Source organism: Anguilla anguilla, chromosome 9 (genome assembly GCF_013347855.1).
Source record: "Anguilla anguilla isolate fAngAng1 chromosome 9, fAngAng1.pri, whole genome shotgun sequence".
Lineage (NCBI taxonomy): Eukaryota > Metazoa > Chordata > Actinopteri > Anguilliformes > Anguillidae > Anguilla > Anguilla anguilla.
Window position 1 is genome coordinate 6,863,969 of NC_049209.1, and position 18,357 is coordinate 6,882,325.

General features: G+C 52.4%; 1 protein-coding gene across 1 annotated transcript; it reads right to left on the reverse strand.

The window, feature by feature from the left end:
- Positions 1-238: 238 nt before the first annotated feature.
- Positions 239-18,138, reverse strand: LOC118235826 (A-kinase anchor protein 1, mitochondrial-like). The gene is made up of 13 exons (XM_035433665.1): positions 17,937-18,138; positions 17,391-17,573; positions 11,012-13,072; positions 7,742-8,416; positions 6,890-7,017; positions 5,329-5,455; positions 4,705-4,829; positions 4,423-4,597; positions 2,451-2,601; positions 2,289-2,356; positions 2,065-2,138; positions 1,911-1,973; positions 239-701 (listed from the first exon to the last, which is right to left on the reverse strand). Exons 1-13 carry the CDS (start codon positions 17,944-17,946, stop codon positions 639-641), a joined length of 3,903 nt encoding a protein of 1,300 aa, XP_035289556.1. The 5' UTR covers positions 17,947-18,138; the 3' UTR covers positions 239-638.
- Positions 18,139-18,357: the final 219 nt, after the last annotated feature.

Genomic DNA, 18,357 nt, shown 5'->3' on the forward strand with positions numbered 1-18,357 from the left:
CATGAAGCTCAAGCCATGGTAACAGGACATGGAGTGAGTGACATTTAACCCTTTAAAATATCTCCCGTTCACCATGTCGATTCTCACAGGAAGCCATTGTCAATCAATGACTCGCAGTCCAATACTACAACAGAACTATTTCAATTTCCCCATGAACTTTAAATACAGACGCACCTCCTAAGCCTGATTTTTCCCACTATCTGCTGCGTGAGATAGTAAAGAAATAAATGTCAAGTGATATAGAAATCTTTTCAATCTTTATTAAATCCTACAATATGTTTTTACATTTACAACAAACACACACATACACACACACACGCGCACACATTGTTCTCGCCATTTCCATTTCGAAAACTGTTCAGTGTGGGCAGGAAACCGCCTTGTTGACAAACGGAATGCTGAATATCTATTCTTTGAAAGGGAATTTTGTCCGAGAGTTTTAAAAAAAACTTTTCCAAAATGGGGGGAAAACTTTTCCAAAAATTGGGCTCGCTACATCTGTGGCTAATAAAAACCAGTCAAAACAGGTCAAGGCTAAACTCCAACATGAAGTGACTGGGGGGAAAAAAGGGGAGTGGCCTGGGAGAAACGGAGCAGGTCATTGGTCGGTTGCGCGGAAAGTCAGTTTCCTGTGGGAATCAGGAGCTCTCCAGCCAGGCGGCGAGTCCGCGGTCTACCAGAGTACGGTTCACCGACACCAGCTGGGGGGCGAGAGGAAGCAAGGAAAAGTGGTGAGACACAGAATCAGTGGCGTAGGTTTCGTTTGAACATTGGGGGGGGGGACACATTAAGCGGGGGGGTCCTCCCCCAGGAAATGTTGAGCATCCAACACTTCATTTCCTGCATTCTGGTGAATTTTTATGCACCAATTTGTGCCTTTTCTGCATCAATTTATGGTGGAAATGTCTTTATTTATGGAAAGGAAAACACAATTCAGGGGGACAAATGCACGTGTTCTAAATATTGAGGGGGACGTACCCCCCGCGTGCCGCCCCCCCCCCCCCCACCCCCCCCACCCCCCCACCCCCCCCCCCGAAATCTACGCCTATGCACAGAATTGAATCGGTCCACAGGACGCTCATACAGTCACACACAGCACTTCGCCCCTGATCCAGGCCCAACTGGCACACCCACACGGAAAGACACTTGATGGCAACTGAATCTCAGCCACCCTGACACCAGATATCAGGGGAGGCGGATCCCTGAAGCAAAAGCACTGAGGATTTGGGCTGTAATCACATCGCTTACGGCGTTCAACAAACTGCACTGATCTTTAAAAAAAGAAAGAAAGAAAGAAAAGAAAAGGAAAAAAAAATCGACGTACAATCACCTCAGATGAGGTGCAGACGAGTGCGTTCAAATCAGGCTTCGCCGCTCGCGCTCCTCCAGCCGCCGGCGCGTTCGCACGCCGCCGCTTAATCACCTCGATTTGATTGCGCGCTCGCGCCTCGTTCCGACGCACGCGCCGGTTTTCCGTCACACGCTCCGGTTCGGCGTCGAGGGGTTCAAAGACGAGGAAAACGCGGCTAGCAGGCGTGACGGTAGCTCTCGCCAACCGGAACGTGATCTTTGTTTTTTTTTTTTGGCGGCGTTGGTTAAGTTTCATTTCGTTTGTTGAAAAGCACCGTTGAGAAACACTTTGGGGCCGAAAGTGCACTTGAGCATTACAATCTGCCCACCGACGTCTACAATCTACAAAAAATTTTTTTTTTAAAACCGCGTATTGAACTTGGCTCCGCTGACGTTCCGTTGTCCGCGAATCGCCACTCGGCAGGAAGTCGTTCCTGATCCCCCGAGGCGTTACAGCCGAGCCGTTTCCCAAAGCGCTTGATTCGCTCGCGTGCGCAAGGACGTCGGCAGCCTTAAGAGCGCGGCCCCTCGGGCATTCCGAGCGTCGCACGCAGACGTACCTCCTCCTGGACCGCCCTCCACATCTGTACGAAGGGGACGCCGGCGCGGCTGTGGCCGGTCATCTGGAAAGGACAAGAGCGCGGTCAGCAGGCACGCCTCCCCCCTGAGCCCCTGGTTTTTGAAAGGGGGCCTTCGGTCGCCCCGCCGCCGTACCTGCGCCAGCAGAGGGGCCCCTCTCGTCATCTCCTCCAGCGCGGCGCTCGCCTCTGCCGAAAAGCCGTCCCCTCCTGCGGCGGGAAAAGGGACTTCATTAAGCCGAAACGGACCGAGGGCGAACCCACCTGACATCGGCGCAGAGAGCGGTCCGCAGCGTCGCGCGCGGCTGTTTTCGGAAAACAGAAATACGACAGCAAACCGAGTCAGCGGTAGCGCAGTACCTGGTAACGGCTTCACGTTGCTCAATACCACCTCGGCTCCTTGGAACGGCAGTTTTGTGAAGTCTGATCTGTGAGATCAAAAAGAGGATTTAGCAGGTTGGCGCAGGTAAATCTGAAAGGTCAAAGGTCAAAGGGCAGAGGTGTGAGGCGGCTCCAGCGCACCTTATCTGGTGCAGGGTGTCCATCTTGGCTCTATGGTAGCCGCCGTAGTCCACGTAGCGGATCTCGGCCTCGCCGCTCTCCCTGTGGAAGGAGATGACCTGCGCTCGCCACCACGCCCCATCCGGCCCAGGAGCGGCACAGACCACGCCCACTGAGAGCAGAGAAGAGCTTTATAACACACACACAAAGGACAGCACGATTCAAACACACTGCCACACACACACTGTGTATGGTCACCACACACTACCACTCACAGCTACTCAACATCCCACATACAAAGACAGAGAGAGAGAAAGGCAGACACAGAAAAATGGGCAGACAGAGACACACATAAAAACAGGCAGAGAGAGATATAAAAATAGGCGGACAGAGACAGAATCAGAGACACAGACAGAGCCATATAGACAAACAGAGACAAAGGCAGGCAGGCAGGCAGACAGACATACAGTGCCAGACATACAGAACCAGTCAGATACAGACAGACAGACAGACATACAGACATAGAGAGGCAGACAGTGACAGACAGACATACAGAGGCAGACATACAGAGGCAGACACAGACAGACAGACAGACAGCACGGGGAGCAGGGGGACAGACAGACGGACAGCACAGGGAGCAGGGGGACAGACAGACAGACAGCACAGGGAGCAGGGGGACAGACAGACAGACAGCACGGGGAGCAGGGGGACAGACAGACGGACAGACGGACAGCACAGGGAGCAGGGGGACAGACGGACAGACAGACAGCACGGGGAGCAGGGGGACAGACAGACAGACAGACAGCACGGGGAGCAGGGGGACAGACGGACAGACAGACAGCACAGGGAGCAGGGGGACAGACGGACAGACGGACAGCACAGGGAGCAGGGGGACAGACGGACAGACAGCACGGGGAGCAGGGGGACAGACGGACAGACAGACAGCACGGGGAGCAGGGGGACAGACGGACAGACAGACAGCACGGGGAGCAGGGGGACAGACAGACAGACGGACAGCACAGGGAGCAGGGGGACAGACAGACAGACAGAGGCAGACAGAGTGACAGACAGACAGACGGACAGAGGCAGACAGAGTGACAGACAGACAGACGGACAGACAGCACGGGGAGCAGGGGGGGGACAGACAGACAGACAGCACAGGGAGCAGGGGGACAGACAGACGGACAGCACAGGGAGCAGGGGGACAGACAGACAGACAGCACAGGGAGCAGGGGGACAGACAGACGGACAGCACAGGGAGCAGGGGGACAGACAGACAGACAGCACAGGGAGCAGGGGGACAGACAGACAGACAGACAGAGCACGGGGAGCAGGGGGACAGACAGACAGACAGCACGGGGAGCAGGGGGACAGACGGACAGACAGACAGCACAGGGAGCAGGGGGACAGACGGACAGACGGACAGCACAGGGAGCAGGGGGACAGACGGACAGACAGCACGGGGAGCAGGGGGACAGACGGACAGACAGACAGCACGGGGAGCAGGGGGACAGACGGACAGACAGACAGCACGGGGAGCAGGGGGACAGACAGACAGACGGACAGCACAGGGAGCAGGGGGACAGACAGACAGACAGAGGCAGACAGAGTGACAGACAGACAGACGGACAGAGGCAGACAGAGTGACAGACAGACAGACGGACAGACAGCACGGGGAGCAGGGGGGGGACAGACAGACAGACAGCACAGGGAGCAGGGGGACAGACAGACGGACAGCACAGGGAGCAGGGGGACAGACAGACAGACAGCACAGGGAGCAGGGGGACAGACAGACGGACAGCACAGGGAGCAGGGGGACAGACAGACGGACAGCACAGGGAGCAGGGGGACAGACAGACGGACAGCACAGGGAGCAGGGGGACAGACAGACAGACAGCACAGGGAGCAGGGGGACAGACAGACAGACAGACAGAGCACGGGGAGCAGGGGGACAGACAGACAGACAGCACGGGGAGCAGGGAGACAGACGCACCCTCGGTGGGGGAGGGCAGGCCGGGCGCTGGCTGGGAGTAGCACAGGCGCATGTCCTGGTCGAGCGCGCTCAGTGCTGGGTAAGAGGGGTGCTTGGGCTGCTGCACGAACATGTGACCCGCCGACACGATCTTCACCACGGCAACCTCCACCGGCACCTCCTCAGGGAGCAGCAGCTGAGCGAGAGAAAGAACGACCCCCCTCATTCCCAGCTCCGCCCACCCCACAGACCTACCCTCCCCCCCCCCACCCCCGAATCCAGAGCCCACAGCCAGACACTTACCCAGGACGTTATGGGCAAGGAGGGCAGCTTGGGTGGTGCAGGAGGGGTGTAGATATTAGTCAGATCCAGTTCCTCAAACTTGTTCCCAATCAGCCCCAATGCTTTGTGCACTTGCTGCTTTGTCCCTACAAGTCAAAATGGACAGAGAGAGACCCAATGATGAGATTCATTTCATAATGTACCACTACTATGCAAACACACCTCCCCCCTTTTTTTTTTATTTTAAATGCTACGAACAGCACTACTGAAGAGTAGCTTATATTGAGTAGCAATTGCACCATATTTAAAGCAGCATTGAAGGGGGTGGCCAACCACAGTAGTGGGGGGCCACAGGGTACGCTAGTTTCTGTTCCATGCAGTCAAGTCACCACACCTGGTTTCTTGGGTCCAAATTAGCTGCTGATTTTAAGGTGAGAACAACAACCAATATACACTATGGAAGGTGCAGTACCAACACTGGCTACCCCAGCACTATTAAGACACACTTGAGCAGTTGAGTGTTGGAGGAAATAATTAAAATAACCGAGTAAAATGCGAGAGAAAGACGAAGACACGGCAGTAGCATAACGGGAAGTGTCCAGTGAGCTAACACGGCACTAGCCAAAGAGCAGAGGGCCCCCTCACCTTCTATGTGACAGATCTGAAACTCCTGAGAGTACAGCCGGGGAGAGAAGTGGATCTTCGCTCCGGACCTCTGCTTCAGGAAGGTTACGTAGCGCCCCCGCTTCCCTATCAGCCTCCCCACGAGCAGCTGCTCGCAAGGAAGGGGAACGCAAGGTTAGCGAAAAACCGTCCCGCCAAGCCTGATTTTGGGCAGGGGAAGGTCGTCACCGTTTGCTGGGAGAACTGACTCCAGCCGGGGACCATTTCTTTGCAAGTCTAACACACACTTGCAGCCTTCGCTGCCTATTCGATCTCACTGTCAAAGAAAACTCCACGTTATCGTTCCCAAATTTAGTGTAGTGAGAACGGCTGTTTCAGTGATAGGATCACTGTGCATTTAAGCGAGTCTGTTCATTTCAGGAGTCTGCAAAACAAAACAATAGTTGAAGGACATTCTGACCTTCGGGGTCCCAATATGAGCCCTAAATTCTCTCAGTCTGGATCTCTAGGCGCTGGTGTGCATCCGTGCCGTGTGGGGTCTTTAAATGTTTTCATTTCAGATGTGTCTACTGGCGCCTTGTGTGCATAATATAAGCAATCTTACAACTAATTGCATAAAACACATGCAACCATCCTGATGGATATTGTTCTAAATGTTCTGTCAAAGCAATTTTATTTAGTTTTTTGACAGCCCTGCTGTTTTTACAGCTGGCTTAATTGGTTTAATTGTAATTTTACACAAATTAGGAACATGTTGATTAAATCATCCCACTGCTCGTCTCCAATACGAGGGCAGCGGGGACACCTGGTGGCAAGACGAGGGAATGGGAGGTAATAAAAATGATGCAGGCTCGAGTCATTTTGACGGCATTTCGTCTTCGGCGAGCGTAGCTCCGCTGTTTTTAGCATTTCAGATGCGACTGGTTATTACTAACAAAGCGGGGGGAAGGAAAGCAGGAAATTGCCTGTTTATACCAAACCCCGGCAGCTCTGTGACATTTCTGTGTGTGTGTGTGTGTCTGTGTGTGTCTGTGTGTGTCTGTGTGTGTGTGGGGGGGTGTGTGTGTGTGTGTGTGTGTGTGTGTGTGTGTGTCTGTGTGTGTCTGTCTGTGTGTGTGTGTGTGTGTGTGTGTGTGAGTGTGTGTGTGTGTCTGTGTGAGTGTGTGTGTGAGTGTGTGTGTGTGTGTGTGTGAGTGTGTGTGTGTGAATGTCTGTGTGTGTGTGTGTGTCTGTGTGTGAGAGTGTGTGTGTGTGTGTGTGTGTGTGTGAGTGTGTGTGTGTGTGTGTGAGTGTGAGTGAGTGTGTGTGTGTGTGTGTGTGAGTGTCTGTGTGTGTGTGTGCGCGTGCGCGTGTGTGTGTGTGTCTGTGTGTGTGTGAGTGTGAGTGAGTGTGAGTGTGTGTGTGTGTGAGTGTCTGTGTGAGTGTGTGTGTGTGTGTGTGTGTGTGTGTGTGAGTGTGTGTGTGTGAGTGTGTGTGTGTGTGTGTGTGTGTGTGTGAGACAGACCCACTCAGCGCACACACACCACAGTAGCCCCAGGCAGGCTTTTAGCGATGGAGCCATGTTCCCGAACAGAGCGCCCACCTTTGGCACCTCCACCTCCCAGACGGTGAGATCGGGGGTGGGTGGGCACGCGGGCCGGCCACCGCGGCCCTGGTCCTCTCTGGGCCCTGCCGCGCAGCCCTGGCTCACCCGGCCAATCACAGCACAGCCTGGGAAAGAACGATAAACACGCCCGAGTCAGATGGAGCGATGACATCACAAAGGTCGTCACGCGCACTGATAATTGCAACAATAATTGAATGCTACAATGGCCGCCACCACAGTGTGGTGTATCGCCTTTCTTTTCCTTTTTTCACCCTTTAATTCTGCCTGATGGGGTAACAAACAACCACGCTTCAGAGGCTGTGCGAAATGCTTCCGGAAAAACCACCGCCGTTGTTATTGACTGGGTGACCACAAGACAGCCAATCAGCAGCAAGGCCTCGCAGCTCCATGCGATTGGCGAAAATGATTGCATGATCACATGGAAGCTGCACAACCCTGGTGCTGATTGGCTATTGTCTTAACATCCAATAGATCTGGAAGCATTTCACACAGCCTGTTTAGTTTGATAGTTTACTAACCGCTTCAGGTATAATTAAAAGGAAAAAGACCAAAGGAAAGGTAACGCACCATATGGTGGCTTCGACCGTTACTGCATTCGATAATTACCACTGCGATGTACCGCCCGTCCCTACCATAAAACACAGCTTGATGTGCACCATGTTATTCATAAGTTTACAAACAGCGACGCAAATGGCACCCTACTCTCCGTTCTTTCTGAGTGGGCAGCTCATATGAAGAGAAACCCTTCAGGAGGTGTGAAACGCTGATTGCAGTGGCTAATGCTCAGTGTTCTGTGCTCCAGGGAGCTCCGGTGGTTCCAGGACTCACCTGCACCTCCAGAGAGATCTGCCTCCGTCTCCGTCGCCTGGACACTTCCGTTCTGGAGGTGCGGGTCGCTGAGCCTCTCGCCCCTGGGGAGGGGAGCCGGCTGGTGCTCCCCTGAGGAGGGTTCAGACCTCCTCTCTGGGCCCTTGCTCTGCTCCTCTAAGTCTCGTGAGGTCGCTGAGGCAGGCACTAGGTTCTCCTCCTCCTCCTGCTCTGCACGTGATGGCACTGAGGAGGGGACGTGGTCCTGGCTGCTCCCTCCATCCTCCGACTGGCACGTGCTGCACCCAGAATCCTCTGCTCCTGCGACGTCCTCCGACGCCTGGAGTTCATCTAGCCTGGAGGGGGCGGTTTCTGGACTGGGGCTTTTTTGCTCGCTCTGGGTTGAGCTGCCTGCATCGTCGTCCGGTTCCTCCTGGACAGGACTGATCTGCGACAAACCATTCCCAGAAGCCTCTGGGGGTATCACTGAAAAGGGACCCTCCTGTGAAGGATGCAGGATGCCGCCGGATATCAGGGCATCTTCCTGTTGAGTCTGGAGGTCTGGTGCTGAGCAGGGAGTCTGCGTAGTTTGTGTGCTGAGGATACAGCTGCTGCTCTGATTGGACGGCTTCCTGTCATCCACGCTCTCACACTTCCTGGCCGCTGGGTCCTCCTGCAGGGCCTCTGAGGAGATCTCTGCAATCAGACAAAAATCACGACAGAGCCAGTCAGGGACATCACAAAAACCCATAATCAAACTAATAAAAGCCAACTAACAACTCCTGCAAGCAACTTCAGGATTTGACTAATCATTTATAACATCAAATCTAACTTTCTTGTCTCTTAGACCTTCCCTAAGAGCTTACTGTTCTGCACTCGTTATAGCATTGGTTAGCTCTACAATACACTTGGAATGAACCAAGCCTCAGACACTGTTGGGGAGAAATTTATTTTTATATCTTTTTACCACCAAGACCAGCCTTCCTGCTGTAGTCTTTCTTTATCACACGTGGATTTTAGTCAGTTTTATCAAGTTCACTGATCTTCAGAGGCCCTGTGGCAAATCTGACATTTACCGGATTCACAGACTCCAGCAAACCCTCCCTGACGTGTAAAAACCTTCATCGTACGCATTTAGAAAGACACCTTTCACGCTAAAATAGCAGCACGACTGTAAGCCCTCTACCCCAGGGATCATCAACTCTGGCCCTCGAATCCAAAATCCAGCCCTGGTTTTCTTCTCTCCCGGGTAATTAGTACTTACTGATTGGCCAGACTGTGTTCACACCTGACTCCCAGGCAAAGGGAGGGTGGAAAACCAGCAGTTCTCGGCCCTCGAGGACCGTGAGTTGCTGATCCCTGCTGTACCCTGTGCATCAGATTCCCTGTGCATCAGATTCCCTGTGCATCAGATTCCCTTTGCATCAGATTCCCTGTGCATCAGATTCCCTTTGCATCAGATTAACTGTGCATGAGATTCCCTTTGCATCAGATTAACTGTGCATGAGATTCCCTTTGCATCAGATTAACTGTGCATCAGATTCCCTGTGCATCAGATTAACTGTGCATCAGATTCCCTTTGCATCAGATTAACTGTGCATCAGATTCCCTGTGCATCAGATTAACTGTGCATCAGATTAACTGCGCTGAGCTGAGGGCGGGGGGAATGCCAGAGCAGCTGATGCGGCGGACGCCAGGTGAAACGCGCGCGGGTTGTCATCCCGTTGTTCTGACCCGGCGCCTGGGCCAGAAGCAGGGCGGGGCACAGCCCCCGCACTTCCCCAGCGCACACCCCCCCCCCCCCCGTCTCAGCATACGCAGAAACAGACGGGACGCACTCGGTCCAGCGCCGCGGCAAATCCGAAAACCATCGAGCACTGAGCGCCGTCGCGAAAATGGATACGTGTGTTACACGGGCTCTCGCCTTTACTCGCTCGCCCAGGATAACTAAATTTCCCTCGCCTCAAGTGACGAAAATAGCCTGGTTACAAACACCTCTGCAGAGAACAGAGAGGTGTGTGCGTGTGCGTGTGTGCGTGTGTGTGCGTGTCTGTGTGTCTGTGCGTGCGTACGTACGCACACGCCCACTGTAGGCTGACAGCACTACTGAGTAAGATTAAAAGGTCAGCCCAAAATACTCACCGTTACTTCCTGACATCAGTCACACATTCAATATAGATCAATATACATCTGCAGTGGGCTGCAGCAATTCACACAGCGCTGGATATCACTTAAGATACGAGTTACAGCGGAGTTTAGAAAGCGAAAGAACGATGCCAGCGCTCAGTGCCTACCACGCTTAAATCGATGAGGCATTCATCTCTCTTTAACGAGAGAACAGATTACAAAGCTGCTCTGTCAATCACAACTTTCAACAATGGTCGCAATAAGAAATGTATATTTGGGCAGTTGAAGGTGTATGCCACTTGGTTTTTCTTGTCCTTTTTTACAGATAATCAAGTAAGTGTAATATCACGACGTGCATCACGATAAGCATCACACCGAGATACTCATCAGCCTTTTGTCTTGACATACTGCGTCAGGAAGAACCCGCCAACACACGGTCCTTATCTCCGCATGCCAGAACACCATTAACTGAAGAAAAACACAATCTTCAAAAAAAAAAAAAACCAACCACTGAATTACAACTTTGGGCAATATGGCAGCTGTGATTATGCCTCCGAATGTTTTAAGGGATTTAAAGATCGAAGGCAATAAACAGGCAGATCAGCTACACAACCCCTGAAGGGGACTGGCGCTCAATCCTGGGGTCTCATGAAACCAAAACATTTACAAACGAGCAAGAAGCTTCCTTCTAACCCTCTCTGTCACCAGTCAATGGCTCTCTCTCCAGCTGCAATATGAAATGTAAAAAAACAAGGATAATATACAGCCTCTAAAAACCTGAAGATGCAAAAACCACACACGCACATCACAGAGACACTGCTGCATGTGTATGCCCAGGTTTTATGGGAGACGAGCAGGTATGTTCTTGTTGGTTTCCTTACATTTCAATTACTTTGATTCTGAGGCCCTCTTTATCTTGACAGATTTATAAGATGAATAGCCGTTTAACATTTCAGCACCGATTTAAAGTTTAAATGGTTAATGACGACTAAAAAATGGCTAAAATCGTGACGCACAGCGATTCATTTTCAGAGTCTTCCTCATTTACAAGATGACATGAGAGTCTCACCCATGAAGACAGACTGGCTAAAGAGGAGCTGGTGGAACTGAAACTGACTGGAAAACGTGCAGAGAAATCTCCAGCGGTGGTCTGCTGGGACTCACCTCCAGAGCGGTCTCCCTCCATCTCGGATACCACGTGACTTCCATTCTGGAGGTCTGTGTCTGTGACCCTCTCGCCCCTGCAGGGGGCGCCCTCCTGGTGACCCTCCTCCAACGAGGGTGCGGACTTCCTCTCCGGACCGCGGCCCTGTCCGTCTGAGCCCTGCGACACAGCCAAAATGGCCGCTGGGTTCTGCTCCGCCTCAGGCACAGTGAAGGGGACGTCATCCGGGCTGCTGGCCCCGTCCCCCGACTGGTACGTACCGCTCCCAGAATCCTCTGTTCCCGTGACATCATCTGTCGGGGATTTGCCCTGACACGGGGGCGTGGCTTCGGGACCGAGGCCTTTTTGCGGACCTGTCGTTCTGCTGTCGCTAACGGCAACCTCCGCCTCCTCCTCTCGGACGGGAGTGCTGGGGTGGCCGTTCTGGGACGCCTCGTGCCCTGCTGAAAGGGGACCCTCCTGCAGAAGGAGGTGCATCCCGTCGGACGTGAGGTCACCTCCCTGCTCGGCCTGGTCCGGCGCTGGGCTTGGCGTCTCTGTTTGCGCAGCCGGGATACAGCTGCCACTCCGATCCGATGGCTTCCTGTCCATCGCTTCCCCTGAGCTTTCACACGGGGAGACTTCTGGGTCTTCCGACTGGCCCGTGCTGCACCCAGAATCCTCTGTTCCTGTGACATCATCCGCGTGGGGTTCACCCGGACTGGGGGGCGAGTCTTCTGGGCTGACGTCATCCTGCCCGGGCTCCGTTCCGCTGCTGCTGCTGTCCTCCTCCGCCCCCTCCTGGGCAGGAGGAGCGACGCAGGCATTAAGCACCTCCTCATCCCTCGCCAGCTCCGGCGAAGTCGACAAAGAGCCGTCCGGCACAAGAGGCCGTGGCTCAGTTACGTCATCCACCCGTTCCTCGTCCAAATGGCAGAGCACCTCCATGGACCCCTGGCTGCCGTCCTGTTCTCCCTGGTCTACGACAGAACGCCGCGGCTCACCGGACGGGGGAGAGCTGTCGCTTGGCTGCGGTGGCCTCGCACTGCCCTCTTCGCTGACATCGCACAGGCTGACAGCCGGTTCCCGTGTTGCCACGGAGATGAGCTCCCTGTTCAGACCGGGGGCCGGCCCGCCGCTCTCCTCTTGGCGTGGGTCCAAGACCAGACCCGTCTGCGAAGGCGTCCCATGACCACCCTGCTGGGGCGGTGGGCCCTCTGCCTCCACGTCGGAGGGAGGGGCTAGGGCGGCTGGGACGTGACGGGAAGGCACGACGTCATCAGGGCACAGGGTGTCGGGCGTGGCGCTTCTGAAGGTTCGGTCTTTCGGGACAGGCAGGACTCCGAGGCGCTCGGGGAAAGGCACAGCGAGGCCCTCGGCCTCCACCTCCACCTCTCTGGCCGTGTCCAGGTCGGGCCCGGGTGCTTCTGGGAGCTCAGCAGGCACGGAGCCGATCGCCGTGCCGGGTGAGTGAGGAGGAGGACGAGGAGCCAAAGTCCCGTCCTCCTCAGCGACCGCGCCCCGTCCAGCAGGAAGCTCTTCTCCGGTCCCGCATTCGGAGGCGTCGGCGACCCGCTGGTCGTCACAGACGGGCTGGAGCGTGCTCGATCCCGCCTCCGCTCCCCCCGCCTCGTCATCGCCAGCGTCTGGCAGGCGTGGGGCAGCCCGTGTGCCCCCCGGCGTCCCCTGCCCCGAGGAGTCCGAGCCGTCGGCGTCTGGATCCGCGGTGAGGCCGCCATGGCGGGCGCGAGAGGGCGTGTCCTCCCTCCCCAGCGTCTCTCCCGCCAGCGATTGGACGGGCATCACAGCTGTGGCCGCCAGAATGTGGTTCTCCTCTGCTCGCCCCGCAGTGTTCCCCTCCCCCACCTTCAGTCCGGCCTTCCTGCCCTCCACCATGCCGTTGAGGACCTCGCGTATAGCCGTGCTCTCCTCCTCCTCCTCCTCCACCACTGGGGCGGCCATTTCCTTTTTCTTGCGAGAGGCGTACCACCACCAGCCAATCACAGCCAGCACCGGCGCCATGAGCGGGAGAAAACACCGGAACCTCAACATGGCTTCCACCTGGGCCTTCACCACCGCACCTGGGGGAAAGGGAGAGAATGTCACTACAGTAGCTTTTTCTTTTTTCAAATTATAAGCGCAGACGCCACTGGCATCGATGTGACAAGGCCAACAAACCCTATTTCCACAACTGAATCCAGAAGAGAATGCACAAGAGGAAGGAAAGACTAGTTCCAAATCCAGGCTAGAGAGGGTGACAATCCAGGTTTAGGCTGGTGGAATCCTCTCGATAAAAGGCTTTGGTGTGAAAGTCTTTCGTGAATCAAAGACTAAGCATTTTCCCCATAAGAACTGTGCATGCAGAAACAACCAGAAATCACCGTTATTATACGACTCAGCCCATGTACAAGACCCCAGCAGCCCTGGGATTTGATTCTCTGCAATGGCACTTAAATTTACAGCACTGCGTAACTGTCTAAGCTGTTTATCTTAGTTGACTTAGTTATTGCACTTGTGCATACTCAACTATTGCTTGTTTTATTTGCATAGACTGCTTTGTTGCTGTTTTTTGTTGTGTTAATCAGGTTAACCTACAGGGTCCCAGTTAAACTACGCAGTCGTTCCCTGCACTTGGAAATGTACTTCCCTGTAGGGTTTTCAACACACTTGTTCCTGGTTTTGGTTATACACGTTGTTGAGGTCGCTCTGGATAAGAGCGTCTGCCAAATGCCTGTAACGGAATGCAATGTCTTAGTCAAGTAAAAATCCCATTTCTTTCTCTTCAGTAAAAAATATTATCTTGTTTATAGTTACTTTTTGCATGACAATTGAAATTGCCTAACCCCATTGGCAAATCTTGAAATAAACAGTCTCACCTCATTGGCAATATTTTTAGTCTTATTTAGCAAAATATTCATAGAAATAAGATCTTAAGTCTAAGTATTAGACTCAAATGCTCGTTGTCAAGATTTGATTTATTTTTTGGTTTTTGCAGCGTGTAATCCCATCTCTATCTATTAAGAAGTCTACTTTCTCAGTAAAGTGAAAAAATACACAGGGAGGGCTTACGGTCTGTTCCCATTTTAAAAAACAATAACAAAAATTATCCCTTGAAAAGCAACCGCTAGCTACAGCAGAAAAAGCGCGCCTGCCCCAGTCTGTGCGTGAGCACAGGTGCACACAAGGACACCGGCCCGGTTCAGCTGAGGTGGGGAGGGCCCGTTCCTCTGTGGAAAATGAACCAGTCACTTCAGAGACTCCAGAACACGGCCCACCTCATTAACAATACATCACCATCGAGTGAAGAGCCCGGAGAGCGGCGACGACGGCGACGGGGCTGGGAGAGAGAGCAGACGGGGTCGAGAGCCGACGGCTCGAGCGAAAAGGCGGAATGCGGAAGAGCGCGACGCGCGCGCCCCTTCTCCCCCGAGGGAGAGGAGAGCGGAACCGGGCGGCGACAAGGGGGCTGAGCGATGGCCGCGATGGTCCCCCCCCCTCCCAGGAGTTATGGGCCTGCGACTGGGCTGGAGCCCCCCCCCCCCCCCCGTATACATCGGCAGGAGGGCCAGCCCTAGGATTTTGGTGGCCCTAAGCAAATCTGTCGAGCAGGGTGGGGGGGTTCGCTTGGTAAAATCCGTCTTACATTACACTGTTATGCTCGGTTGCCATACCGTTTAAAATTAATAATGGTTGTTGTTCTGCGATAGGGGATGAATAACGTAATCGTGGAAATAACGTTATTTACCTTAGAAAAAGATTGGATCGTGTGCCCCCCCCCGCCCCCCCACCCCAGCGGTTGTGGCCCTAAACAACCGCATAGACCGTTTATGTCACGGGCCGGCCCTGTTACACCTTCGGGACCGCGGTGAGGCGGCGGCGTTTCCAGACAGACAGTAAAACAGCCGGAGACCGTAATGAGCCATATGCACTGCGATAGGGGAGGGAAAAACAGCCTGGTCGCGTCCAGGGTCGCAAAATTTCAGCAGCAGAACTGAACAGATGCACCGTATAATCCTACCCCGAGATCTGTTTTGTGTTCTGCGTGCTGTGTGTTTTGACTCTGATGAAGACGCGGTAGCGTCAAAACGCTGGTCGTGTTTGTACAATAAATATTTAAAAGAAGATCTGTGCGCTCCAGTGCCTTCCTCCGGGTGAGGCCTTTTAAACAAAGTTACCCAGAGTGCCTCTGCCTACCCGAGATCTGTTTATAAGCCCGGTCACGGATTACTCTTACCTCAGAAGAAGCGATAATAACATTGTGCTATGACAGAAAGTGCATTTAAAATGGTGAAATTCTGCACCATCAGCTCCTCGAAAGCAAACGTCCCCCTACACATGGAGATAATGAAAACCCCTAACAGCACTCTTGCAATTCAATTGAACATTATCAAATTACCCCGACATGCCTGGATTAGATTTGAGCATGCCCACTGCAGAGGCAGAGGCAAAGCTTTAATAGAAGGAAGAGGAAATGTCACTCATGCGCCCTTTTCCTCACGTGACCCAATCAGAAGGTCAGCTGACGGCTAAGGGTCATTTGATTATCAAACTACCTGGCTGGTACAAGCTGAAACAAGACCAGGTTAAAACCTAGTACATGGCTGGACCTAACACGCGTGATCCGGCCGACCAATGGTGTAACTTCATAACTCGGACAGCCAATGGTGTAACTTCATCACTCAGTCAGTCAGTCAGTCAGTCAGTCAGTCAGTCAGTCAGTCAGTCAGTCAGTCAGTCAGTCAGTCACTCAGTCAGTCAGTCAGACAGTCACAGACATTCGCGTGTGTAGGGCTGGCCCGGGCTGTGGAGGTCCAGCCAAAAAAGTCCACAGAAGACGTTGCTTTCTTAAAACGAGCGCTTAAAACGAGTTCCACCGCGGGAGTTAGGGGTGACTGACAGTTGCTACAGAGTCTGGTCTTTAAGGACCAAGCACTTCAGCGTTCAGAGAGGAAAAAAAAGAGCATGCTAAACACTCTCTCAAGAGACGACAGTGCAGACCATACACCCCTCAGACACTCTACCTGCAGTGCCAGGCGACGCCGCCCCCCCCCCCCTCCCCCGCGGGAGCCCACCATTGCATTAGAGAGCTTCGTGCCTGAAATGAAACACAGCCCAGGAAGCTGGAATATAGTGCTCCCTGGTGGCAGCGCTTAGGAACAACAGCCTCAGCAGCAAAACAAGCCTTTGGCACGCAGGAACATTTACCTCCTGCAGGGCCATTACCTACGCGTCTGAAATAGCCGAAGCTCATCATTCTGCAAAAAGCTTAGTGACAAATGCAAAACCCCTGCTGCACAAAGGAAGGGGCCATTTACACAAACCACTGTTGGTCCACACACTGAGCAATTTTAAACGACGTACTTAGAAATGTTCTTACGGACGGCCGACTCCACTTACTCAGGCACTCACTCTGGCCGCACGAGTGGCCAAGAATTTGTACGCAGGATTTATTTAAATATTCTGATGCTTTGAAAAGTAACAAATTGTTAAACCCATATTTTAAAAAGTTAGCCTATTTGCTGACACAAAAGCAGGGAGCAAACGTGGGACAGAATAAAAGGGCTTCACGCAGAAAGTAGGCTACTTGGGACGCTCGATTACAATAAAACAAACAAGCCCATTGATTTCTTCAAATATCTGCAGGTGTTCTTATTAGTTCTATTTATGAGTTGTTTAATACAGATATAGGGGAAAAAAAGACAAATATAAGACATCTTTGTGGCAATCATGCTCTATGCAAACAGATCAGACAGCTGGTGTCAGACCTACAGTGTCACTCAAAGAAGACACCTTCTTCACCAGGGGTCCTCAACCTTATCCAGAAAGGGCCGGTGCGGGTGCAGGCTTTTGTTCCAACCAAGCAGTAACACACCTGCTTCTACTAATCAACCACTGGAGTCTCTTTGCCAAGGACCTCAATTAGTAGAATCAGGTGTGTAACTGCTTGGCTGAGACGAAAGCCCTTCTGGATAAGATTGAGGACCCCTGTTCTTCACTAAACAGTGTCCGGTGAGACAGGCCAACAACCTTTTATACTAGTAAGGGAGACACTACACAAAAGAGGCTGTGTGATAAATTACACTAGTAACATTTAACTTAACAAAAAACTTAACAAAAGCAGAAACACCATTATTTCACACTAAACCTTTCCCTGTATCAGTCTCCTGAAGCCACTTGAATTATTTGAGCTCAGAGCAGGTATAATAACCATATGCAATTAAATCACAGCCTGCCCTTGTACTTGGGGTATTCCATTATGAAACTGGAGCCTGCAGGCACCCACAAGATTTTTAAGCCAAGAGACTGCTGACGAAGCAAAAATCAAGTAAATCTAGGCAAAATATTTGAGAAATTAGCCATTCGTGTGCTGCAAGTCAATGCACGTTAAGACTCACATACCAATTTCTTTCAGGAAATGTACACAACTGTGGAACATCAAAGGGATTAACTGTTCCTCTGAGCAGGGGGTCCAGTGAACATATCTAGCGCTGGGCGCCACCGCTCCGAGCCACGCCACCCCTGCACGATCACAGCCATTTCCCGAGGGCCCTTGGAAACGTCCCCCAATAGCCTGCTGCAGCGCTACGTTTGTTTTGAGCACAAAGAAGCAGAACAAAGCGGCTTTGACGTTAACAACGGGTGTTGTGATACCGCCTAGAGTTTCACATAAAATAAGCACATAAGAGCAGAAACGGACAAAGCTTCATACTACCAAAACAGTAAAGCAAAATATAGTACAACCGTTCAACACCATCAAACTGCTAAAACTGATTTTTTGTTACTGCCTGTGCACTACTGCGGTGTTGAGAATCGAGCTGCGCTGCTCGACGACCTTGGTCGGCTGTGTTGATGAGGGGGTCATTCTATATTTGCTTGTATTAGCAACAAACCAAACAGCTGCACTAAAGACCGCATACGCAGCAGCTTCGAGGCTACGGCAATTACCTCGTAACATAGCGTTCTCTTTAAGATAAGACACTGAAAATATTTCTGCGAACTGATGCAGTGCCTTGGCGGAGAACAAACAAACGGCAACATTTAGAAAAAGACGCTCACAACTGACTAACGTTAGCTGAAATACAAAGAGCAATTAAGTTTGGGTAGCTAGCGAGCAAACCGACCACTAATAGGAGGTTGCGAACGCACAAAGAACGTATTATTTTTCGAACTGCATTTATCTAGTTACGGTTTACACTAAGAACAAACCTGCACAAAACGGTTAGAATACGGCCTTTAATTAAAGTGTCAAATAAAGTGTCTGGGCACAGCTAAAACAGAACGGACAAAATCTTTCAATTTTACTGGATTGGACAATGCTATTATAAATGCTGTTTTCAAGGCCTCGGTAGGTTTATTGTCGCGAAAC

Bases quoted from the DNA above. Each gene is read 5' to 3' on its own strand.
- LOC118235826 (XM_035433665.1), bottom strand. The intron at 7,018-7,741 runs GTGAGTCCTGGA...GTTCTTTCCCAG, and splicing joins AGATCTCTCTGGAGGTGCAG to GCTGTGCTGTGATTGGCCGG. The intron at 4,598-4,704 runs GTAAGTGTCTGG...TCTCTCGCTCAG, and splicing joins CCTTGCCCATAACGTCCTGG to CTGCTGCTCCCTGAGGAGGT.